The sequence below is a fragment of the Notechis scutatus genome, chromosome 10 (assembly GCF_049901735.1).
Source record: "Notechis scutatus isolate UNSWTSFEM ecotype Mainland chromosome 10, rNotScu1.2, whole genome shotgun sequence".
In the NCBI taxonomy this organism is placed as follows: domain Eukaryota; kingdom Metazoa; phylum Chordata; class Lepidosauria; order Squamata; family Elapidae; genus Notechis; species Notechis scutatus.
In genome coordinates, this window is record NC_142018.1 from 12,344,519 (window position 1) to 12,371,555 (window position 27,037).

At 43.4% G+C, this 27,037-nt stretch overlaps 1 protein-coding gene across 4 annotated transcripts in view; it reads right to left on the bottom strand.

Moving 5' to 3' along the window:
- MID2 (midline 2) overlaps window positions 1-27,037 on the bottom strand; it is a 177,151-nt gene that overhangs the window by 40,352 nt on the left and 109,762 nt on the right. For all 4 annotated transcript variants that reach the window (XM_087972369.1, XM_087972371.1, XM_087972370.1 and 1 more), the window contains exons 3-4: window positions 12,537-12,632; window positions 241-348 (exon numbers count right to left, since the gene is read on the bottom strand). In XM_087972369.1, coding sequence (XP_087828495.1) covers window positions 241-348; window positions 12,537-12,632 — 204 coding nt within the window. The remainder of the gene's footprint in view (window positions 1-240; window positions 349-12,536; window positions 12,633-27,037) is intronic.

The window sequence follows — 27,037 nt, forward strand, 5'->3', positions numbered from 1 at the left end:
TGCATGTCAGGGGGTGTCTGTGGTGGCCCGAGCACTCTGCCAGTGCAAACTCCCAAGCAACATTTTTGGCTGCAATGGCCTCCTGCAACCCTACTGGCCAGGCACATAGGGCCCTGAGGTTCTTTCATAACAACAACCGGCCTGAAGAGAACACTCAAAAATAGCAATGAAGTGGGCTTCCCACTCAACCAGCAGCTTCTGTTAACCACTCCAACCCACCTAACAGCATCACTGTCCTACCTTCGTCTCTTTGATCTTGACAGCGATAACTTGCTTGCGCTGACGGATGATGTCCACTAACTTATCACATTCCTCCATCAATTTGGCCTCATGCATGGCTGTGTTTACCTAAACAGGAGAGAGAAGGGAAGGAAGAACAGGTAAGAATGGAGCAGAGTGAGGACTAAGTCCTGTCTATGCTATAAGAGTAGGCTACAAATCAGGAGACCCGTGAGTTCTAGTCCCGTCTTAGGCACGAACGCCAACTCTCTTGACTTTGGGCCATTCACCAGGAGACAGAGAGTTCTAGTCCTGTCTTAGGCATGAAAGCCAATTCTCTGACTTTGGGCCAATCACCAGGAGACTGATTGGAAAGACCTGCCTTCAGAAGATATGGGTGCTCTAACACTGGAAGTTGTTAAGAAGAGATTGGCCACCCACCTTAGGAATGAAAATCATCTGGGCAACTTTGAGTCAGTCTCTCTCTCTCTCTCTCTCTCTCTCTCAGCCCAACCCACTTCACTGGAATGGGAAAGAGGAGGAAGAAGGAATGTTACTGCCTTATGTGTTTTTATGGTGAGACTGGTCCATCAGGGCAACCTGGTCTTCCCAAATATGGGATGGAGCATACCGCTTCCACTTTCACCTTTCAGCCCCAATCCAGGAACCTTCGCAGGCAGTCACTGTTTGTCTAAATTTAAATTTAACACAAAAGGTAACAATTCCCCTCACATATACATGCTAGTCATTTCCAGCTCTAGGGGGCAGTGCTCATCTCCTTTACAAAGCCAAAGAGCCAGCACTGTCCGAAGATGTCTCTGTGGTCATGTGGACAGCAAGACAAAAATGCTGAAGGTGCACAGAATGTTGTTACCTTCCCACCAAAGTGGTCCCTATTTTTCTACTTGCATTTTGTACGTGCTTTCAAACTGCTAGGTTGGCAGAAGCTGGGACAAGTAATGGGAGCTCAGTCCATTAGGCGGTGCTAGGGATTCAAACCACTGGCCTTTCTAATTGACAAGCTCAGCATCTTAGCCACTGAGCCCCCACGTTCCTATAAAAATTTAACATAGTTACTACCTTATGTTTGCTGCCTTGAGTTACTTATAAACAAAAATAAAGGTGGGATTTTTTAAAAAAAATGCTGCAGACCAGAAGAGCTTATCATGGCTGGGATGGAATTGGTGGGCATCTTCCCAACATTGTGGGCATCTCTCATTGTCCCTCACAGCTGGATGATGAGAGATGCAGTTCAGCAACATCTGGAGAGCCACAGATTCCAGCAACCTCTAGAATAGACACTTGCCATCTGGCTCACGGGAGAGGCATCATGTTTTCATCTGCCGTGGGTTTTCCCAGACAAAATGATACCACTATTCCAAGTGAGGCTCAGGATATATTTGTGGGGTGGTGGGACAGATTTTGAGAATTAAAACAGCCCTTGAGAAAAAGGGACACACATCACCTCCTTTTCTGTAGCTTGCCTGCTCTCTCTGCTGTCTCCCGAGAATACTTTTCATTTTGAAAAATGGTGCTCCGTTACCAACACACACCATACATTCCTGCCTCATATGCAGTTTCCCCATGGTGATTATTTCTCATTGGTCTACTCATCAAAAGCCAAGCATCAGCTGGGTGGAAAAGAGAAGATGTGAGTTACACAAAAAGCTTTTCTGTAAAATTTAAGAAGAGGGTTTTGGGATTGTGGGAACATATGTATGCTTGTGATTGAAGTCCACATCATGGTGAATTCTTCCAAGAATATCCAAAATACACATCAGTGCCTGTCTTCAGATTTGCAGATTATTAAAACATGCTCAGATCAAGCTCGTTCATTCTTATCTTACCAATTTTATGAGGGTTTTTTAGCCATTTTGGCTTCCATCCTCCATTGTGTCCTGACAACTGAGAAGGTGAAGGTTTCCCTGTCTGATTCTAGGGGGTGATGCTCATCTCACTTTCTTAGCCAAGGGAGCCAGTGTTGTCCAAAGACATTCTGTGGTCATGACTGCATGCCAAAGAGCATGAAATGCTCTTATCTTGCTACTGAAGTGGTACCTATTTATCTGCTCACATTTGCATGCTTTCAAACTGCTAGGTGGGCAGGAGATGTGGCAGCAATGAGACCTCAAGCCATCAAGTGGGTCTCGAATCCAGATTGTCAGCTTTCCAGCTGACAAGCTATTAGAAATTGTGTTTATATATAGCACCACAGAGCAAATAAACAGTACAGTCACCATGTGCTTTACTGATCAACTACATTAACTGTAACAGGAAACAGGAAACTCTTCTTAGAACAAAAGAGCATAGATCCAAACTTGTAAACACTGCCATCTACTGGCTGAATACTATTGTAGTTGTTGCATAGAAATACATTCTAATAATGAATTCCAACACAAGCTGAGCACCTTTAACCAAACCAGTGTCTGGATTCAAAGTTTCATGGCTGCACACATTCACCCCTGTTCCCCCTTCAAACATCACAATGCACAGAGAATGGAAGAGCTCTATGTTTCGTTATACAATTCATGTGCAAGTTGGTTTGTTTTGTATTGCCGCACTAGTCTCCCTGGCATCTGCAAGTCATTTGAAACCAACGGATGGAAGGATGTCTAACAACAGGAGACATTTTCCTCCATGAGTCATTGGCACCACATGTCATGTCATTCAAAATGAGCACCTTTCATCTGTTCATTTTTTCCCCTCCCCAATACAAAAAGGCAGCCTCTGGGGAGGAAGGAAAATAATCATGAAGATCAGACGAGACAAAAAGAGGCCATTTCTATCTCTTTTCATGGGGGTTCCCAACAAAATTAGAAAATGGTAACATTTAAAAAATGTTAACATTTTGCATTGTAGGAAATCCTCCAAAATGGAGCACAATTAACTGCTCAGGAATGGGGGAGGGAAGCAAATAGACCAGGGGGAAAATTGCACATTAACTCTTCAACTCTTGCCACTGCTGAAATTATTTTTCTCCAAAAGGGCCAGTTGAGTTTCAGAATTTCTGGCTTTGCTAAGAGGGTGTGATCTGTCCAAGGGGTCGACAAAGAGATGCTGGAGTGTCTCCTTAATATTAAAACCCTTTCCTGCTGCATCATTTGCTCTTTTTCTGTGAAGCCTGGCTAGATGGAAGCTCACTAAAATGGGGCAAAAATGCATTTTCTTCAGCTGTGCGTATAGAAGAGGCAATTGACAGAGCTTAAAACTTGCAAATGAAGTGGAAAACTGCAACCCTGAAGGGAGAATTCTGAAGCTTCCCAATTGAAAAGAAAATTGCAAATCCCATTTGATGTGACCATTACGAGATTCTGGGTCTAACCAGAGGCATCTGGTGTAGGAGGAGGAAAGTAAGAGATTGGTGTGGAGAAAGAAAGGATGTCTCTATGATTGCCTGCACTTAAGGGTGAAAAAAAACCCGAAGCACAGGAATTGCTGAGCATAGTAGAATGAAAGAACAGCCCTAGCTGGATATTTTAGCAGGCGGTCTGTTAAGATCCATGCAACAAATGGGATTGGGGTTCTATCCGTGTCTCAAGAAGGGGGTGCAATGGCTCAGCAGTTAAAGATGCTGAGCTTGTCAGATGGAAAGATGACAGTCCAGGTTCGAGACCCACCTGATGGTGTGAGCTCCCGTTCCTGCCTCAACTCCTGCCCACCTAAGCAGCTTAAAAGCATCCAAATGCAAGTAGATAAATAGGTATCACTTTGGTGGGAAGGTAACAGTGTTCCGTGCACTTTTGGAATATAGCCATGCTGGCCACATGACCACGGAAAGGGACTTCGGACAACATTGGCTCTGTCATGCAAAAAAAAAAGAGGAGATGAGCAACACCCTCTAGAGGGAGACCTTTACCTTGTCTCAAACCCCAAAATGTCTTAGGCCAATGATGCTGGGTTCACATGTCAAAAATTCAGATTGTTGTGGCCTGTTAGCCACCAGCCCCTCCTGAATTAGAGGAGGCGGTGGCATCGGAGTCAGGATCAGCAATCAAGGCAGCCTGAGGGCTCCGAGGGGAAGAGGGAATGGAGCTGGCAGAGAGAGAGAGAGAGACAGAAGGGGAGCCTGGGCCGTCCGTCAGCCCTCAGATGGACAGCCAACAGCCCCCAGGTCTGGCAGTGGCTGATGAGGAAGAGGAGGAACAGCTGAGTCCAGTGCCTGACGTGTGGATGCATAGAAGGCAGAGGAGAGGAGAGCAGTGGAAATCTATGGGCCGGTCCTTGGGACGGAAGAGCCACCGCTTCTAGCAAAGCCCCACCCTAACTCTGGGGATAACAGGCAGGGGGCGAAGACGAATAGCTGTGGCAGACAACTATTCGTCTCCCTGCTGGTCAGACTTGTTAGTCTGAGGTGAGAGATACACTTTTTGCCAGGGCTGCTGGCGCTCCTAAGAAAGGAATAATTGCTTCAACTTCAGAGGGTTTGTCGGGTTTGAGGAGTTGGGTCAGAACACAGATAATGCCTACCTCTGCAAGCATGTTACTGCCCATCTCAGGCAAAAGAGAAACAATTCATAGCAAAGAGTAATACATTAAAGCATTCCATTTATTATTTAATAAGTAAATACATATTTAGAGAATTGTAAATGTTTTTTGAAATGCCTTTAAAGGAAGCTGCAGGTTGCAGAAAGCCTAGAAACTTTGGGAAGAGCATTGCCCTATTCCCAAGCAAATTTTGGGAGATTCCAGATGCCACGTAAGAGCAGGGCACTCTCGTGCCACTTGTCCCTTGTGTCCAAAAGGACTGGAGGTGCTAGCATGTCACCAAAAATGACATGGCATGTCACCTCTGATATGCATACTGCAAGTTCACCATTGCCATCTTTGAATAACCACAGAGGGCAGAAGAGGGCAAACTTTCACTTGAATTCAGGATTCCTAGATCCCAGTAACTTCACCCAAAGTTCTTGTCAGGGCTCCAACAAATCCACCCCCATTCAAATCATAAGTCTCTAGCCGCATCTCTCGGAGAAAAGAACATTGATTTACTAGAAGTGGCCATGTTGGCGTTAGCTGGATGCAGCCAATACTAAAATACAACATTCACTTCCCCCTGGACCCTGGTCTTCCCTGGATGTATATTCTCCAATGGGACACATCCATAGCCAAGAGTTATCAATCATGCTTGCCAGTAATATTCTTGCGTGCCGACAACTTTGGGCTGCCAGGGCGATTATCTAGGCACTTGAGGAATGCACTGTTTTCCCCTACTCCTTTTCTGCTAGCAGCTAAAAAGACCAAAGGAATATCTTTTTAGTTGACAGTTCCCACACAAGAAAGTCAAAGTATTGTGAGATATTTTTTTATTTTGGTGTGGCATTGTAAGATATAGGATCTTCCAAATTATTATTTGAGTTGCGGGGAGGTTCACAAGAACTCTGGCATTAATAGAGGTTATATGAGGATCCAGATTGTTGGGGGCAATATGCCGAACCCTGTAATCAGCTAAGAGAGGGCTGTAAAGCATTGTGAAGGGGTTTATAAGTCTAAGTACTGTTGCTATTGTTCCTATTGTAGGGCAAGGATTCAGTTGTACGTCTTGTTCTCGAACTCTTCTTTTCTCACCACATTATTTTAAAGAGGAGCAGAAAGGCGAGAATTGACATGTCTATGGAGATTCTCAAGTCATCCAGATCATGGTTTTCCCAAAGGTGCTTTTCAAAAGACAACTGAACGTTCTTGGTTTTTCCTTGAAAACATTTCACTTCTCATCCAAGATGAAAAACAAAATATTTTCAAGGGAAAATCAAGAAGGTCCAGTTGGCTTTTGAAAAGCACCTTAGGTACAAAAATTGAAATGCTACCTAGTGGTTGATATTGGAGCTTAATAGCCGATTCAATTCTATTCACAATAACAATTCAGAGCTGCTTGCAAAACCCTCGATCTGATCTATACGGGGTTCCTGAAAGTGGTCAGTATTGATCTCTGAGGATCAATGAAACCCTCCAAGGGATTGATAAATGTCTGGGTGTCAAAAACAGGTCAGTAAATGTCTGGGAGTAGAGTGAACTTGGAAGAGCATCATGACTTAAAACCAAAACTCACCAATCTCGGAATACACACTGGGAAGGATGCCAAACTCAGGTAAGAATGGACAGGCTAGAAATATTTTCATGCTTTGTTTCCAGCACTGGCTCATGTGCAGTCTGTCCTTTTAAATAGTTGTCACAGCTGCAGCCCCTGAAGGGGATCAAGGTCCTTTCTTCCCCTGTAGACCACACCATGCACTTTTCTCCCTTATCCTCTCCTCCCTGCGTGCCCTAGGATGGAAAGGTGATGGGCCTGGGTCCTTCTCTGACTGCCCAGCTGGCCTGTGCCCTTCCCCGGCCTCCTCCACAACCTCCGGAGCCACACTTCCACTCCCTGTCAGCTGTTCCTCCTCTCCCTCGGAGTCAGTCTCCAACAGGGGCATGACAGTCGGTAAAATGAAGAGCCAGATTGTTGCGGGGGGGGGCAAAAGGCTGACTCTGTAAACTGCTTAGAGAGGGCTATAAAAGCACTGTGAAGCGGTATATAAAAGTCTGTTGCTATTTACGAAATTATTCTCATGTAATAAATATTTCCGGGCTGACGAACAATCTGAAACTTCATGAAGGGATCGAGAAGTGGAAGAGTTTGGGAGGGACCCCTAATTAAACTGCTACAACTAAATAATTCATCTTCATAAATACATAAAGTTGTTGTCTGTTACAACAATTCAGTTTTCATTTACCCACATCAGCTTCTATTGAACAGCTCAAGGTCCAAGGGATTAAAGCAAAGGGCATGGCAATGTTGCTTCAGCTCGGGTAGGATCGGTGCATGCAGAGGTGTGTTTCTCTGTCTGTCTGGGTTAGCGAAGGAGCATACAAAGGAATCAATCTACCTTGCCCTACTGAAAGAATAAATGGCAAGGAGCCTAAGAGCTGAAGAGATGCCTGCATTGATCTAAGAGCCTCAGCCAAGAGATGAACCTCAATTATCAATAATAATGTTAGGACAGACAAGGCAACTTCAAGGCAAATATAGCTCTTCGACTTCAAAAGGAGAAGCCTGTGAAAGCAACATCCACCCCTAAGCATGACAAGTTGGCAGGTTCAGGCCTTTGCAAACCTGGAGTTAACTCCTAGCAATGTCTGTGGTTAAACTTCAGGAGCTCTCAAAGGGCAAAATTAATAATAAGGGCAGAAAGGAAATGGCCCAGGCAGCCAGGCAGCTGCCCTCATCATTGCTTGGTGGTATCGTAAACTTGGAAAGAAGGTGAAGGTTTTCTGAACAAGAGAGCAAAATTCAGACCTGGGTTTCCTTTACCGCTTTCATTTTTAACATTGGAAAGGGGCCTTGCTCAACCTTCTCTATGAATCCAGCTCTAGCCACCAACTTAAGGGCTGCGCAGAACGGCCGCAGAGGTGAGAAGCAGCAGAAATTTCAAGAATTTGTATGGATGATTCCCCCCCCCCCATGCTGTAATTAAAACCACGAAGATGCAGAAATCACAATCCAACAGATGGAAATAGAATTCCCTCAAAGGCTGACCCAATTTCACTACTTCATCAAAAAAACAAAACCATTTTCCTCCTGGCATTTTGAGGCATTGCCTCTTCTTGCTTCCTTTGCCTGGTCTGTCTGTCTGTCTCTCTGTCTCTGTGTCTGTCTGTCTATATCATCTGTCTGTCTGTCTGTCTGTCCGTCCGTCCGTCCATCCATCTATCTATCATTTATCTCTATCTATTTATCATCTATCTATCAATCAGCTATCCATCTATATCTATCTATCTATCTATCTATCTATCTATCTATCTATCTATCTATCTATCTATCTATCTATCTATCTATCTATCTATCTATCTATCTATCTATCTATCTATCTATCTACTCAACTGTTCTGTACTAAACTGGTTGCTTCTGTGAAACTAAAACTGAATCTGAAACTCCTCTCCTCTGCTTGTGTTTTGCATTTGGAAGATATTTCTTTTCAGGTGGGGAGGAGGAGTAGAACTCCTTGGCATCAGAGCGTGTTAATAATAATAATATAGGAAATACTAATCCTCTGATGGTCATTTCGAAAAACCCTTTCTTAGTGAGGACCTAGAAGCCAAGAGGAACATACGTGCCAAATTTCAATTTTGTAGCCTTTACAGTTCTGGAGATGTTGTGATGATGCTTGAGTGGTATTTCACTTTTATATATAAAGAAGAAGATGGTTATCATATAGGATCCCTCTGTAGAAAGGGCTTCACAGAACATCTGGGAAACCAAGATCTATCGGGGTTTTTTGTTTGTTTCCAGCAACTACCTTGAAAATCCCTGCACAAACACTACCTCCCAAATTATAGTTTTGAAAACATCAACCTCTTTGATGATTTAAGCCCTCACTGGGGTCATTTCCGCGGCTTTCTTGGATCCCTGGACCCAACCGAGCCTCCCAGGAGAAAAGGTCTTTCAGAAATGCTGCAGCTAAAAGCCAAGGCACCATTAGAGTGAAAAACTTTCCCTTTTTACCTTTTAAGAGAGGTTGGGGAGGAAAGTGCGCCTTTGATCCCTTTTCATCTGCCTTGCTTTTGATCAGGAAGCAAAAGGAATGTGTCACTTTTGCTGGCATTTCGTAGGCCAAGACCCCTGGATCTATGAAACTGAAGAACTGATGCTTCCCCAAAAGGAAGATTAACCTCGCAGAAGGGGTCCAAAAGCAGAAGGTGAAATGGGGTGAAAGGCATTCAACTGGAGAACGGAGACATCAAGAGGTTGGAGGACCAAACGGGCCATTCTTTAGAAGGGAGGAAACAAAGGTGGAAATTGTTGTTGGAACAGATTAATGGAAGGAATCTTGTAGGTCATCTAGTCCAACCCAAGTAGGAGACCCTACATCATTTCTGACAGGTGGCGGTCCAGTCTCTTCTTGAAAGCTTCCAGGAACGAAGCTCCCACAACTTCCAAAGGCAACTTCTGTTCCATTGGTTGATTGTTCTCACTGTCAGAAAAATTCTCCTTATTTCCATAGTTGAATCTCCTTGATCAGTTTCCATCTATTATTCCTTGTTTGGGTGCCTTGTTGTGTTCTTGCTTTGCTGAGAGTTAGCTTAAACTAAAACCAAATGCCCCATCTCTGTGTGCAGCTGTTCCTATGTGATGAGGGCCCACCAGAGTTGTGGCTTGGAGCATCTTCCACAACAGTATTCTCAAGATATCCAGGACAGGTCCCAAGTATCCAAGACTGGCGTTGATCACAATGGATGGTTTCAAATCACTGCTCATTTCAGCTTCCTAGTATCCTGAGATTAATCCCTAACTCATCTTACAAAGCCATTTAAACCATCCTGATTCTGTCAAGCCCAAGAATGATATAGAACAATCTAGTCAAAGATCAGTTCTTTAAAGGCTCACACCAGTAGACAGAATCTTGCCAGACTAAACTTATACTAAAAGTAAACATTTCCCTGTCCAGGAAACACTGTGTGTCTAGGGCACAGTGCTCATCTCTGTTTCTTGGCTGAGGGAGCCTGCATTGTCTGAAGACATTTTCCGTGGTCATGTGGCCAGCATGGCTATATATCAAAGGCACATGGAACTCTGTTACCTTCCTTTCCAATGTGGTACCTATTAATCTACTCACATTTGCATGCTTTTGAACTGCTAGGTAGGCAGGACCTGGGGCACCTCACCCCATTGCAAGGAGCTCAGCTCTGAAATCCAGGTTGTCAGCTTTCCAGATGACAAACTCAGGGTCTTTAACCACTCATCCATCCCATCTAAACTAGTATACTTAAAGCTATATTACTCTTACCCTAATAGATATACCTGGAAGAGTCTAGAGAGTGGCGCTCCTTACTCTTTTCCCCTGGGCCGGGCTGCCTCTTGTCTTGTACCACCTCCTGGAATGAGCTCCCTCCTTTCTGGGAAACTGCCACTTTTCTTTTGTTGCTCACACCTGTTCCCCCTTTCATAGAGAGAATCACTAGCGATTGCTTGTCTCCAGCTGCTCAGAGACTACAGCTTCTAGAATTGCCAGAAGCTTAGACTTTTTCAAGAGTTGTACTCCCAACTCCTCCGGAGTTGGAAAAGGCCATTATTAAATGAACATCATCCAGAGTATCTAAACGTTCAGAGTAACATTTCAGAAGGCAGCAAAACTGCTTGATTTAACCAAGCTAGTAAATGAGATGGCCTTTGGCAAGAACAGCGCAAACTTTTCAACTAAATTGAGTTCTCTGAATATGGAACCAGCAGGTTGAACACAGTATGGCTCCCCTGTGCATTTCTATAAAGCATGTTACTGCAACGGCACATACAAGGGGCACACAAGTTTTGTGATTTTTGCCTTCTAGGGTGTTATGGCTTCTAGTACTTCCTTGTTGGTTACCTCTGCTGTTCAAGGAATATGCAGGAGACACTATGGGAAAAGAGGAATTCTCTGACCTTAATCCCTGCAGCTGTGTGAGGATGAGAATTAAAGCTGCAGGATCCAATCAGAGTCAGTCACCTGGACCAGAGGTTTATTTATTTTTCTTCTAAATTTGTCTCTCTCCAGAATCTTCATACACCTTGAGGATGGGCTCCAGCAGAAGTCTGAAAGCTTGGAAGAATAAACCTCTGGTCCCAGTGATTGACTCAGATTGGATCCTGCAACATTATCCTGGGACATGGACAGGGGTGGGATTCTACCGGTTCAGGCTGGTTTGGGCAAACCAGATGTTAAGTTTTCATCTGGTTCGCCAAACCAGTATTTCAACTGACCAGCTGGCCCTGTCCCTCCACCCTGTCCCTCCCAGGAGCCTCCACGCGATGCAGGTAAGTGCAGGATTCGCGTGGAGGCTCTGTGAGGGGGAAAAAAATAGGCCTTCCAGAAGTCTGGAAACAAGCCTGTTTCTGGCTTCCAGAGGGCCCCCAGAGCCCGGGGAAGGCCATTTTTGCCCTCCCAGAGGCTGGGGGAAGCCTTTGGACCCTTGGGAAAGCAAAAAAAAATGGCCCTCCCAGAATTTCAGGTAGGCCACACACACCCAGCAACCGGTTGCTGGGGTTTTTGAATTCTACCCCTGGACACGTATATTTGATTTCATTCATGAAGAATTAACGCATCTATGGGAAACAGGGCTGGAGAGGAAATGTCTGAGAGAATAAGGGTGGTAGCAGATAGAGGACAGAGGAGGTGGGTTCCCCTGAGAAATAATGTTGAACAGTATATTGAATTGGTTTTCCACTGTCCTAAATCATGATCTCTATTTCCATTATTAAAAAACAAAAAAAGAAGAAGTGGCATCTTGTTCAAGGAACCACTTCTTAATTTAGTAACTGAACATCAATAAGCCATTAAGAAGAATCTAATTGCTTGGCTTCTCCCTGGGCATTGCCTTGGTAAACAAAGCACTGAGATAATTCACTATTAATTGTTCTGCATTTGGAAGCAGTAAGGCGGGATATTTCTGCCTTGCTATTTCAAGGCACTGAGTGAAATCTTTGTGATTAGGAAGACTCCATTCTTCTTGCTTCAGAGAAACCAGGAGGGAGGGAAAAGCAGTAGCTGGCTTCCAGTGAGTGAAGGATTATGGGGTGTGTAGGAAATTCAAGAAGTGGAAAGAAGGCCTCCTTGAGAACACCAAATAGAAATGTTTGGTATCCTTGAAGATCAGAAAGCTGGGTATACACATTTTAAATTCAGTTGGCTTAACAAAACACGTGCATTTTATTACCCCTAAATAGGTAAAATCACAGTATGACCTAACATTGCATCATACTAAAACCATACATGATAAACCACACACAATCCCAATTAGCTCAGCTGGGCATGTAGTATGAACCCAACCAAAGACATTAAAAAAATCACTTGGCCAGAAAAGAACATTGTCATCATCATTCAAGGTTGACCCATCCTTCCATCCTTCCAAGGTGGGTAAAAATGAGGACACCGATTGTTGGGGACAATATAAACAGCTTAGAGAGGACCGTAAAGCACTGTGAAGCAGTATGCAAGTCTAAATGCTATTGCTATATAAGAGTTCTGGTGGTGCAGTGGTTAGAATGCAGTGTTGCAGGCTAATTCTGCCAACTGCCAGGAGTTTGATCCTGACCAACTCAAGGTTGACTCAGCCTTCCATCCTTCCAAAGTCAGTAAAATGAAGACCCAAATTATTGGGAGCAATAAGCTGACTCTGTAAACTGCTTAGAGAGGACTGTGAAGCACTGTGAAGCAGTATATAAGTCTAAGTGCTATAAGTGCTATTGCTATCATCTTCATTCTCCTCCTCCTTCCCCCCCCCCCCATTTCTACACAGACATATGCCATCTGATCTCCCACCCACTCCCATCCAGACACAGAGTACCAACACATCCTTGCACGTACCTCCACCTGCTGACAGATCTGTATCAGTTTGGCCATCTGGTTTTCTAGCTCACTATTGCGCTTAACCAAGTTGGTGAGGTTCATCTCCAGAGTTTGCTGCCAGCATCGAAAGAAAAGGGGAGAAAAAGGAAACAAAAAAAGCAAAGAATAAATATCAACATGCCAGAGTTATGGATAAAGCTAACCAAATTTTCCTAATCATTTCAAATGCAGGGCAAACAGACAGGTCCACGTGTGAACCTTAAAAATTACTGTACTTATTTATTGCTCAAGCCTATGTACAGGAACCTTCTCAGATGAACTGTCTGCACCTGGGTAAAATTACATTCAAGAAGGGGTTGAATTTTGTCCTCTTGTGACTATGTAGAGATTCTAAACTGATGCCCCACTTGACGCCTCCATCTGCCAGCCTACCTCCTACATCAGCAAAACTAGGGTAGTCACTGTTGTGGAATGAAAGTCTTGAATCCAGCCCTGTGACTGGACTCCATAGATTTCTTGCTTTTTCTAAGGAGGGGGGGTAAAGAGAGAGAGAGAGAGAGAGAGAGAGAGAGAGAGAGAGAGAGAGAGAGAAGGGGAGAGGGAGGGAGGGAGAGGGACACAGAGAAAGAGAGAGAGACAGAGCACTGCAGGCTTCTTTCCATTCACCTGTTAAGTAACCTAGCAGCTTTTGTATACATGTCTAGTTTGTGTACATGTCTCCTTCTTTTTAAGAAGGACTAGGGGAGACATGATAGCAGTGTTTCAATATCTCAGGGGCTGCCACAAAGAAGAGGGAGCCAAGCTATTCCTCTAAGCACCTGAAGGCAGGATAAGAAGCAATGGGTGGAAAGTCAAGGAGAGAAGCAACCTAGGACTAAGGAAGAATTTCCTAACAATGAGGACAATTACCCAGTGGAACAAATTGCCTCCAGAAGTTGTGAATTCTCCAAACACTTTTTAAAAAAGAGATTGGATAACCATTTGTCTGAAATGGTATAGTATAGGGTTTCCTGCCCAAGCAAGGGGTTGGACTAGAAGACCTCCAAGGTCCCTTCCAACTCTGTTATTCTGTATTTTATTCTATTCTATCTCCCTTACAAGGGTAATCCTCCACCATCATTGTCTGAACTACCATGAGGCAACAGCATGTTTCCAAATGATCTCAACCAGGTTCAGAAAGCTAAACGTTTCTCTACATTTTTTTCCCCAGACCTGAAGGTTCATAATAGGCCTGAGACCAGACCACACTCAGGCTCAGGTAAGATATGGCTGAAGACTTAGGAAACCATCATGGTTTCAAGTCAAGGGAAAGGCAACCAAGAAGTCAAATGCAAGATAAAAATGATAAAAATCATTAACAAATTGGAGGAAAAAAACCTCAGCGTTGCCTGTTCTGATCGACAATATTCCTTCAAGAGAAAGACAGGGTGTTTTTTTTCTGGCCCACTCCTAACACATGAGATTTCCTTAACTGGCTGTGCTGGGAATCACTTGGGAATTGCCAGCGCTGATCTTGCATAAAGAAGCTGTAGCTTCCTTGATCGAGAGCCCTGAGGGACCAAAAGTGTGACAGAAAGCCTGTGGATAAATGCAGACTAAGAAAGCGATCCAAAAGGAGGTCGTAGCCAGGGGAAAAGAGAGTAGGAGCTACGATGGTATTGAGGAAGGGAAGGAAGGAGAGAAGAAGAAGGGCTGAAACTAGGAAATGACAGAGATCTGGCTTGTTTCCAAAACTGGAACAAATCAAACAACATTTCTATGCTGTGTGGATGCAACTGAAGCTGAGCCCAGCCTCAAACAATTGCTAAGGGTCAAAAAAATGCAAAGAGGGACCCACCCCTCAGTTTTTTAGTTGTTCCCTGACTCTCTTCAAGTTGGAGAGGCCAAAATTGGAGGCCTTTTTATTTGCATTTGAAGGATTTGGCAGGGCAGAATGGGTGTTTTTAAATGAAACCCCCTCCCAAATTTGCAAATGACCCACACACACACACACACAAATTTTGGAACTCTCCACCAAAATGGGCCTTCCTGCTGCTAGCTGAGGGTCTCTAGGACAAACTCACCACAGCCAAGTCAGCAACTTGGCCAACTTGCCATGTCCAACTCATCACAGCCAACTCACCATGACCAACTTGCTGTGGGATAACTTGGCCCGGGACAAAAGTTATATAATATTGAAGAAGTGGTGGAATAGAGTCGTTGAAGAAAGGATGCCCAAATGAAATGTGAACAAAAAAAATAAAATAAAAATATTTTAAAATTATTTTAAATAATTAAATAAAATAGTTGAACTGTCCCACGGCAAGCTGTCCCACAGAAAAGTTGGCTGCAGTGAGTTGACCCATAGTCAGTTGGCCACGGTGAGCTGGCCATGTTGAATTGGCAGCAGTGAGTTAGCCATTGCAATTGGACCATGGTCAGTTGTCCCATTCTGTCCTTGGGAAAGCAATCTTTGCAGATTAGACAAAGCTCGGGCCAGCCAGTGGAATGGTCACACCCCTGACCTAAGGGACTGAACAGCCCAAAATGTTCATTAAAACAAAACAACTGAAAGAAATAGAAATTGAAAGCCTATGGAGTCTTCTTAGTCTTCTTAGTCATCTTCTTAGTCTTAGTCATCTTCTAAGTCTTCTTAGTCATCCAGGTCATGGTTGTCCAAAGGTGCTTTTTCAAAAGGCAATTGGACTTTGCTTGTCCTTGGAGACATTTCACTTCACATCCAAGAAGCTTCCTCACTTCCAAAAAGGTTGCATCCCCTTTTGCACTTAGATTCAGTACCCCGAGGGCAGAGATAAACCCCCAAGTGGCCTCAACGGCTCTCAAAGAGAGTGCTAATGACCATATTTTTTGTGTCTTTTAATGACCCTGTAATCCCTTACACCAGGGTGGAGTGGAGTCAGGGCAACTAAATTTTTACTGCCCTTCCTGTCACCAATGCAGAATTTTGTTCAGCAGACATATTCTCATTGTGTCCAGAGAGAGAAATATCTGCCTGTACCTAGGATCGAACTCACAGCCTCCCGATTGTGAGGTGAGAGCTCCACCTCTAGGCGCCTGCATCACTTGGTGCTAACAACCAGATAACTGCAAGGAATATAAATCCTTCCATTTCCCAACATTCAGTCAGAATAGAAGAAGCTTCTTGGATGAGAAGTGAAACATCTTCAGGGAAAAACAAAGTCCAGTTGCCTTTTTGGGAAAAAAAAAACACTTTTGGGAGAGGCTGAAAGGTTTCCAGAGGTGCCTATTGTGATGAAAAAGTTCAAAAGACTAAAACAGGAAACTGCTTAGCCTTAGTGGTATTCCTAAATTTAACAAACAAAAAAAAAAAAAGATTATGTGCAGTTCTATTCCTCCAGGAAAGAAAGAAAAAAAAATCCAATAATAATAATGGTCTCCCATTTGTTGCTGCAGAAATTGCTCGGCATTCATGGTTTGCTGCATCAGTAAATATTCAAACAGCAATTTTATTCGTCTCCTCGCTCCCACAAGCAACCAGAGTGTGGACTTTGCATCTTGGCCTTTTCCATTTAGTGTGTATTAGCCAGGAAAATAAATACAGTTTGTGCTACGGCAATCTCGCTTTCCATTTTCACTTTGCTAACTTCATTTATTTCCCCTGTGACCTAACGAAGCTTGGGCTGCTGCTACGAGCCCATGCTTTCCTTCCTCTTCTTCCTCTTCTTCTTTTTTTTTACTTTATGTATTCTTAAAGGGTAATCTGATATCACAACGATGCCAGTTGATCCAAAGTTCTTTCGGGCAGTTTCATCACACACGTATCCTTTGATGACACCCTGCCACCTATTCACCTCTCTAGGACATGCAACAAAAGGGAAAATCTCACATGTGTTTCTATTTATCTATTTATTCAGTTTCATCCTGCCTTTATTGTGTTTATAAGTAACTCAAGGTGGTGAACGGAACTAATATTTCTTTCTCCTATTTTCCTCACAATAACAACCCTGTAAGGTGAGGTGAGGTGAGGTGAGGAAGAGGAACTGCCCAAAGCCACCCAGCTGGCTTTCATGCCTAAGGCAGGACTAGAATTCACAGTCTCCTGCTGATTGGCTCCAAGTCACCCAGCTGGCATTCATACCTAAGGCAGGATTAGAACTCTCAGTCTCTTGGTTTATGCCCTAATACCTTAACCACTGGGCCAAACTGCCTCACATATACAAAAAAAACCAAGCATATTTCCCAATTTTTGAAGGAACTTTTGGCTTCATGCATGCCTACACAGGTGCACACACATACACAGCACACACCCACACCGATATCAGGAAGGTGCTGAGCAGAGGTGGTATTCAGCAGGTTCTGACCACTTCTGGAGAACCGGTAGCGGAAATATTGAGTAGTTCAGAGAAGCGGCAAATACCACCTCTGACTGGCCCCACCAACCCCATCTATTCTCTACCTCCCGAGTCCCGGCTGATTGGCTGGGTCTCCTTTTGTTGCCCTGCACAGGAGAATGGAGCTGGAAAGCAGGTGCCCACAGAACCAGTATAAAAATTTTTGAATCCCACCACTGATGCAGAGGCACAGAGAAGCCAGCTTTCCCACAAAAATATATGCATCACCATCTGAAAGACGTACAAATAGGATCAGGATATCTGATTCAACACTTGTACAAGTAGGAGGACCTCAACATCTCCATCGGCAGGGGAAGAACAATAGCGAAATTTATCAAGAAACCTGGTGCAAACAAAGGCCAGGACCCCGCTTGCCAAGCTTCGGTCACAAATTTAGACTGCAAGGAAACAGGAAACTTGCTAGCACACAATAGCATTGTCATCATCTCTTTATTGCTTGCTGTAATCAAGTCAAATTGTCACACAAATTGTCACACACACACCCTTTCCCTGCTCATCTCTTTCCTGTCTCCAAGTCCGGTGTAATGTAGTTCCATAAATGAAAGTCAGCTGTAAATCATGTCCTGACTACTGATTGTTAAGAGGCCCTTAGATCTGTGTTTCAACATCTAGAATTCCCCAGCCAGCATACCTGGCTGGAGAATTCTGGGAGTTCAAGTCCATCCATCTTACCGTGACGAAAGTTGAGAAACAATGCCTTAGACTCTCATTCTACAACAAGGACAAGTCATTTAAGTCTACATCTTCTTTTCTTCCACTTCCATCCACCCTACCTGATAATCAGGGTTGAAGAGAGATAGAGTCCAAGAATACCTGGGAGTTACAGGTTTTTTAGGTATCATAATTTGAATGTCTCTCTCCCTCTCTTATGCATTTTCATAGCATAGATCATACAGAACCAGTTCATCTATCTATCTATCTATCTATCTATCTATCTATCTATCTATCTATCTATCTATCTATCTATCTATCTATCTCTATCCATCCATCCATTATCTATCTGTCTGTCTGTCTGTCTGTGTCTGTCTGTCTGTCTGTCTGTCTGTCTGTCTACCTACCATCTATTCATCAATATCTATCTATCTATCTATCTATCTATCTATCTATCTATCTATCTATCTATCTATCTATCTATCTATCCATCTGCCTGTCTAATAATGGTTCCAGGAGTTTTCAGCTTTCTTCCAGAGAGCTATCAGTGGCAGAGAAGTCTAATGATTCCCTATATGCACAAGTCAATCACTAGACTTGTGTAGGAGGTAATTCAATTACAACAACACATTCTCAGTCTAGCTGCCTGGAGAAACCTGAGAGTTGAAGTCCACCCGTCTTAACATGACCAAGGTTGAGAAACACTGCCTTAGACCCTCATTCCACAACAAGGACCAGTCATCTAAGTCTACATCTTCTTGACTTCCAATTCCATCCACCCCGCCTGATGATTAAGGTCGAGAAGAGTCATGTAGCCCAAGAACACCTGAGGGTTACAGGTGTTACAGGCCATCCTTGTAACATAATATGAATCCAGTGGTGGTATTCTACCGGTTTGGACCGGTTCTGCCGAGCCAGTAGCACCAATGAGCAACGGCGACCAAACCGGTTCTCTCCAACTCTCTGATGTTGGGCCCACCTGCCCACCTGGGCTCCTATAGTAACCTTTATATCCTGCTTTTGAAGCGCAGCTGCTTTGCGTGGCAAGCAGATTCATTCATTCATTCATTCATTCATTCATTCATTTTATATTGACTCAAGGTGGCTTACACAATGTAAAACCATATTTAAAACAAAAAATAAAAATAAAAAACTATACAAACTAACAAAAAGAATCAAATAAATTAGTAAAGTATAATAGAACAAAATTTGGGAAAAACAAAAACAAAACAAAAAAATTGAAGATTGTTGCGCGGCAGCTGCTGAAGCATCAGGGAGAGTGCAGGCTTGCAGAAGGCGAGTCAGAAAGCCTCTATGCCTGCGCAAAGTGCGCATTTGGCACATGCGTGCACGCAAAGTGTGTGCGTGCGTGCAAAGTGCATCCACCAAGCCACACCCACCGAACCGGTGGTAAAAATATTTGAAACGCACCACTGTATGAATAGACCCCTTGGTGCTTTCCAGTTATTCAACTCCAAGTTTTCAGTACTAACCTGCCCAGCAAATGATAAAGAGATTTTAAAGCTGATGTTCAAAACATAACGGGAGACCCCAGATTGCTTCTGCCCAAGAAAATCCCTATGGTCAAAATTCAGGGGCTTGGCAACTGGCAAGTATTTACAGTGGTTGCAGTGACCCTGTGATGACCTGGAGTGTAACACAAACATAACAAAATCCAAAATGTAAATAAATGTCCTTTAATGCCTCCAATTTGGCCCCACTGTTCAATAATTCTCAGTTGGAGATAAAACTTATTCAAAAATAGTCTTCAAAAGAAACCAATGCAGTCCGAACTCAATGAGCAGATAGAGGTGAAATAAAAAACCAAACAAACTACAATGAAGAAATTTCCACAACAGACCAGGATAAGTAATTACCAACTTCAAGGAGATAACAAGGCACAGTCTGTTGGAAGGACACCAACCAAGATAACTTCAGCCCAAAATAAAACACTCTTTGCTTGTGGCAATGCTTTGTTGTAACCGTCTCTCTTATATACTATTCTTCCCAGCTGCAACCAATGAGGGGGATCATGGCCGCTTCCTCTCTCGTAAGCCAACTTGTTTCCTTCTCCGTTCCTCCCTGTGTGTCCTAGGATGAAGAAGGGATAGGGCCTGGTTCTTCCTCTGACTGCCCAGCCATTCTCTGCCCTTCCCCAGCCTCCTCCACAGCCTCCAGAGGCACACCTCCACTCCCTGTCTCCTGTTCCTCCTCTTCCTCAGAGTCCTACTCTACCAAGGGCATGACAGTCCCACGGTCATATGATCACCATTTGTGACCTCCCCAGCCAGCTTTCAACAAGCAAAGTCAATGGGGGAAGTGGGATTCATTTAACAACCGCATGATTCAATCAATATCTGCAATGATTCGCTTAACAACCATGGCAAAAGGGTAATAAAATCATGAGCGTCTCACTTAACAATCATCTTGCTAGCAGCAGAAATTTTAGTCACAATTTTGGTTATAAATCAAGGATTGGCTGTATCTGAACCACCTACCCAGAGTCGTATTAACGAGATGGCCAGCATAAAAAAATTAATTAATTAATTAAGGAACTTCCCCTATCTTCATTTGAACAGGATCTAAGCAAACCAATGCAAACCAGCTGATTCCAAGACTTTGCTATCATGTTTACTTGCAACTCGGTGCTATTAAGGCCATAATTCGGCTAAAAACAGAGAGTGTTTCATTTGCTAATTATCTCCCATTTGCCAGCTTGGCAGCTCAAAAATTTCAAGCTTGGAAGTGGGGCAGATTCTCCTTAATGCAGCTAATGAAGGAAAATTAGCAAGGAGTTTTCTCTCGCAAGCAAGTTGCCAGACGTGCAGAAATGTGCAAGATTGCTCTGCAAGGAACCGGTTTTTCTTCCCGGACAGCTTAATACATGTTTCGCTTTTGTAAAGGAGTATTTTATGCAGAACATCAATTCACGGAGAGCCAACCTCACGCGAGTGAAAAATAAATCATCCCCAATGGATTAGAGGCGCCAATGCGTTTTACACGAATTATCAACATCTCTGATTTTTCTTGGTTCAAGTGAGAATCTGTGGTTGTAATTGAATTACATCCTAGACCAGGGATGGGTAACCCACAGCTCTGGAGCCGCATGTGGCTCCAGCCACTCTTTCACCCCTCTGCTGTGGCTCCCTGTCACTCAAAATATCCGTCACAACCGCCAATGTGCGATATCCACCAGCACATGATTTATTGAGCTTTTTGACCCCGGGTAGCACCAACCATGGATAAATCCAAGAAAAGAAAAGTTTCAGAAGAAAACAGAACGTTTAGTGGTATGTGGGCAGTTCATTTGCTTTCACTGCTCACTGGTTTACCGGTATGCTTAATATGTGGTGAGAAATTGGATATATACAGTGTTGTCTTCATTTTAGATGTCAAAAGGATTTTGTGGCTCCCGGCATTTTCTTTTCTGTGGGAAAGGGATCCAAATGGCTCTTTGAGTGTTTAAGGTTGCTAATCCCTGACCTAGACAATCACAAGTCTAGTAATTGACTTGTGCATACAGAGAATCACTAGGTTTCTCTGCCACTGATAGCTCTCTGGAAGAAAGCTGAAAACTCCTGGAGCCATTATTTGATTGATTGATTGATTGATTAGCTGATTCTGTATTGTCTATGCCTGGAGCCACTGTTTCTCAACTTCAGTGGCTTGAAGAGGTGTAGACTACAACTCCCAGAATTCCCCAGCCAGTGGACATCCACTGCAGCTGTCTAGAATTGACTCTTGGCAAGATGGGCAATGCGTACATTTCATAAACAATTCAATAGGTTTTTAGAATTCATGCATTCCGGTTAAGGAATTATGGGAACTGAAGTGCACTGGCTAGGGAATTCTGGGAATTGAAGTCCATACATCTTCAAACTGTGGAGGTTCAAAAACACTGCTCTGAGCAATGCATAAGGGAGAGAAACATTAAGAATTATGACAGTGAAAAACAACAACAATAATGCTGGTGTTAATTGTTTTTTTTTTCTTGTGGTCTGTATTTATTAAACTCCAGGAAAAGTGGAAGAAGCTGAGATGGAAGCTGTTTCCCATGGCAAACGGAAAACAGCCATGGGAAAGACCAAAGAACCAGCGAATAAACCAGTTTTCCAGAACTTTTCTGGATAAGGAGAGGACAGGAGATTGCCCAATGTGCTCCAGACAACTGCTCCTCATCAGGAGACAAAGGGATTAGCCACCTTGCTTGAAACTGGGTGGAGCCTTTTAAAAGGGATTATTTTGCCAATCTCACTTTTCAAAATTGCCTATTAACCATCTTAAAACTATTAGAGACCTTCGGTATGACAAGTTTGAAAAATTGTCAGGTGAGTTTAGCTTCAACTCTGAATAGAAGAAAAAAAATCATTACAAGCTTAAGATAGGATTTGACATAAACAACAAAAGCTCTAAATAATATTTTGATCTAAGAAATTTACAGATGGTTTAAGGGCCCAGTTAAATTTAGGAATACTAACTGTTATTATATGATTATGGAATTAACTATTAAGAAAACAGCTTCTCGTGGGAATCGGACTTATTTTGTCTATCTTGGCTCATAATAAACACCAGCGACTTTATTACTCTAAAAACTGGACACTAGAGGGGACTAAAGATTCTATGTAGAAGGAATGTATTCTTTATTTATTCTTTTTTACTAATCTTTTTTAAATCTACTTCTATTAGTTTTTACTACTGTAATCAAAATCCTTAATACAAAACTTGTATGTCAAAAGTGGAAGGAGGTTCTAATTCTCCTTTAGGTATGGAAACCAGCTGGGTGAGTTTAGATCAGTCTGCCTCAGCCCCAAACTGGGAATTTGAAAAACATTCCAGAAAAAGACAATGGAACATCACGTCCAGAAAAATGTTAACAAGACAACTGCATGGATCTATCCATGTAGTCACCAGGAATCAAGATTGGCTCATAGGGGTCAACCTATTCTCCCCAAAGCACCTGAAGACAGGACAAGAAGCAAAGGATGGAAACTAACCAAGGAGAGAAGCAACTTTGAACTCAGGAGAAATTTCCTGACCGTGAGAACAATTATTTCAGTGGAACAGCTTGCCTTCAGAAGTTGTGAATGCTCCAACACTGGAAGTTTTTAACAAGGGATTGGACAACCATTTGTCTGAAGTTGCATAGGTGTTCCTGCTTGAGCAGAGGGTGGGACTAGAAGACCTCCAAGGTCCCTTCCAATTCTGTTATTCTGATTCAAAGGACCATAACAGAATGCTGGGATCTGCATCAGCACAATGGACAGCAGACTTGGTCAATTTCACAACTGACAATTCATAGGCAATTTCTGCAACTTTTACCCAGTACCTATTTCTATTTTACTTTTTATCCAGATGTCCGCTCAGTTCATATCCAAACTGATGGGTTATTTAAAAAAAATAACAAGAAGCTCAACAGAACATCAATAAGGCATCATCTCTATATTACATGCTTTCATGAAAGTATTCTGGGATTTGTTTTTAAGCCAAGCCAAAAAGAGAAAAACCCAAGGATCTTCACACATCTATAAAATAGTTCAAGGGATGTAAGTCAGTTCACATCGGATTTCACCAGGACTGAATTCCATAAGCAGTTCTCATCACAACTGTCAATTCCTATTGCTTTGATGCTAATATTTTTCCAGACATTTCTTTCTTTAAAAAAGAAGAAAGTCCAGATTCTGTAATGATAAGAGTCAACATTTTTGGTTTTTCAAAGCTCCTGGTTCACTTGATTGCAGATAAAAGCTCAGAAGCATGGTTCCAGTATGCCTGAAGGCATTTTGAAAAAACACACACAACCTGATATCTATTTCTCAAATCTCATTATTTTAGGTAGGGTGTGGGATTAGGTAGGCCTGAGGGGGTTTTGAGTATTCAGATGGAGCCTTGTGAAATAGTTTTATGCATGCTCAGAGGAAGCAAACAAAGAGAAGAATTCTGCATTCCTCTGATGCATTAAGAGTTTATGTGGAAAGAAAAAAATCAGGACCTCCTCAGGAACTCAAGTAAAAAATGAAAGTCTCTAAGATGGGGACATTCTTATAGATTTCTGGGCAATGATATTGTTTGAGGGGGAAATGCCACAGCCATCTTCCAAGACTGTTTTTAATTTCCCTGCCAAGATTTCTTGGTCTCCCATCCAAGTCCTAACCATGTCCAACTGTGCTCATTTTTGGAGATCAACCAAGTTAGGTGTTGCTGTCTACTGCAGATGTACTGGTCTAAGCATTATTGCCAAGAACATCCATAGATTGTCGAGATGTTTCCAGGCTCAGTTTGAACTTTACAGAGCTTAAAAATAATTTGGAAGTATGGATGTGTAAGAGATAACCAGGCTGAGACTGAAGGAGGGGTTAAATATGTCATCAGTCTCTAGTCCCTTTGTGTTGACAAGGAATCTAAGTCCAGCCCTCCTTGAATCCCATTGATTCTTATCTCCCGCCAATTTGCTTTGACTGTTAGTTCAGAATCTTGTAGAGAGCTTAAGCTTGCAATAAAATTATATATTCATTTGAACTGCCAGGACTCCTGATTTCCCGTGCTTGACAGGATGTGTCATCAGGATACCTATTGACCTATCTTCTCTCTGAAGATACATTCATCCCTTAAAAAGGTTGGAGGTCTCCTCTTGCTATCACAAACACGTTTGCAAAACTACTGGGGAAAATATTCTGAGACTAAGAAATAGCCATTTTTTTGTAACTTAGATGTGCAACCTCAGCCAATTATGAAATCAACCACTATTTAGAGTTAGAGATGAAGCTAGTGTAATCTGTAGATAGTTCATGAAGTTTCTGAGGCTGATTGGCTATCATCCTAGTCTGATGATCTGAATGTTCTCTTAGAGTGGATTCTCTTCTCTCCACATATTTGCAATGGAAAGAATATCTCGGGCACCAATGTTTATTGAGTTATTTGATAAATAAATAAATCCCTTCTTCCACATATGTGATGGAATCCAGATTCCCAAGAAGAAAGGAGTACATTGTAAAGGAACAAGAGACCAGAGGTGGTATTCAGCAGGTTCTGACCAGTTCTGGAGAACCGGTAACAGAAATTTTGAGTAGTTCAGAGAACCAGCCAATACCACCTCTGACTGGCCCTGCCTCCCATTGAGTCAGCTGGGTCTTCTTTGGTTGCTCTGCACAGAAGAACAGAGGTGGAAAGCAGGTTAGTGGGGTGGGGAGGGAATGGGATTTTGCAGTAAGCTTCCCCCAGGAGTTCGGAAGGAAGGCAGATTTTACAGTATCCTTCCCCTGGAGTGGGGAGGGAATGGAGATTTTGCAATATCTTCCCCCTGCCGTGCCCACCAAGCCACGCCCACCAAGCCAGCCCACAGAACTGGTAGTAAAAAAAATTGAATCCCACCACTGGTGAAAATGGCACCTTCTTCATGGTTCCCAGAGTGTATGATTTATAGTGCATGTCATCTACTTTAATTTGGCAAGATTTGCCTGTTTTAGTAGTTGCCATAAAAAAAGGGGGGGGAGGAAGGAATCTGGAAGAGCAGTGCAGCAAAGCGAAAGTACATTCCAACTCTTATCTTTAAAAGATTGTAACTAAAATACCAGAGTTTTTGTCCGCAAATATATTTAATTGGAGAACGTGAATGATGACACCCAGCCAGTGAACATGCTCATCAATTGGAGAATCTGGTTTATGAGACACCTGGGGGGAGGGGGGAAAACAGGGTCACAGGGGACTGTAAATTATGTATGGCAGAGTTGACCACGTACAGGCCAGTGCTAGTATGTGGCGTCTAATGAATCCTTTGAAGTTTTTTGAAGGTTGGCTCAAGAATCATGATTTAATTAGAGCGATTGCTGGAATCCTGACAGACATAACATCTGACAAGCCTGATTTTCAATCTTAGGCTTATGTCATGACTGCAGAAGACCTTTTTCATTTTGAAGAATGCTGTTTGAGCTCTCTCTACCCTTGTCTCTATCCTATTGGTTTAATGCAGGATCTGTTCTGACCAAGGCTTCCGAGACCATAATTAAGCACATCCTTAGTTAAAACAACTATTGTTTTATTTCAACGCTGGGAATTATGTTCATTCCCAGCCGGTAATGAGTCCCAAACAGTCCCTCAAGATAAGCACCCACCTTTCTCTCCTTTGAATTGTTGCCAACAACTAAAGTGCCAAATGAACTATAAAAAACCAACCGAAGTACAAAGTCCACACAGAGCTTCAAGAATTAATCCAAATAGAATGAACAACTTTGCTTCCTGCAAAGCTTTCTCTACCTTTGCCTGTCCTTTATACCTTAGGAGAGGGGCAATCACCTCCAAGCCTTACTCCCAAATCGCTGCTTTTGTCTTAGCTACTCTCGCCTTCTGGTAGCTTTGCACACACGCGCACTGGGAACAGGTTCCCCTTGTTCCTCGGGCTCACTGCTGTCAGATTCCCAAGGCTCCAGAGTCAGCATCCCATTCACAGATGGTCCTGGCCCCATCTCTGCATCGGATGCAGGACCCTTGTCTGAGTCCTCTAGAACCCGGGGAGGCTATTTTCACCCTCCCAGAGGCCCAGGGGAAGTCTCTAGAGCCTTGGGAGGGCAATAATGGCCTCCCCTGGGTTCTGGAGGACCACCAGAAGTCAGAAACAGGAAGTTCCAGTAGGCACGTCGACCATGGCCACGCCCACCCAGCAACCAGGTAGCTAACCAGTTTCTGGGATTTTTAAATCCCACCCTTGCAGTTATAGATGTAGTCCACGCCTTTTCCTAAAACGTGGCTCTGATTTACTTGGAGGAAGGAACTCAAGTTTCCCTGTCCCCTGACAGCAGCACCTGCCATCCCCACGGAAACATATGGCTAATTAACCACACCATTCCCCAAACAACGTCAACGAAAAGCAGATGGGCTCGGAGAATTCGACAGAGCAGGTCCCAAAACACAGAAGGTATCATCTCTCTCTCTCTCTCTCTCCTTTACACAGCAGAGAAGTAAGCCAGTCCTCCGTAGCATCCTTTCGCCTCTTTCCTTGGGAAATCGTTGCCGGGCGATTCCCGCCCTCTTCCGTCCAAATTATCAGCAGCAAAAATGACATATTGATCTTGGCTCCATCTGAATTGCACAGGTGGAGCGGAGTCAGCCTGATGAGGCTTCCTCTAACCTTCTCCCTTCTCTGCAGCCATGACAGGTTTCCAGCATCTTGGAAGACTGCCAAATGCAGATAAATGTTCAGTCTCGATAATGATGCTTTTTGTCCCGGTAAAAACCAAACCCAAAGCAATCATTTGCTGCCTTCATTAGCTGTTATAGGGACTTGGGGGGGGTGGGGGGTGGGTGGAATCCCCAAGCTTGGGGGGGGGGAAGGAAAATTAGAGTTCTCACCTGTAACAACACCTTTGGGGTGAGATATTCAGAGGTGGTCTTCAGCCGGTTCTGACCAGTTCTGGAGAACCAGTAGCGGAAATTGTGAGTAGTTTGGAGAACCGGCAAGTCCCACCTCTGACTGGACCCACCCCTGTCTATTCTCTGCCTCCC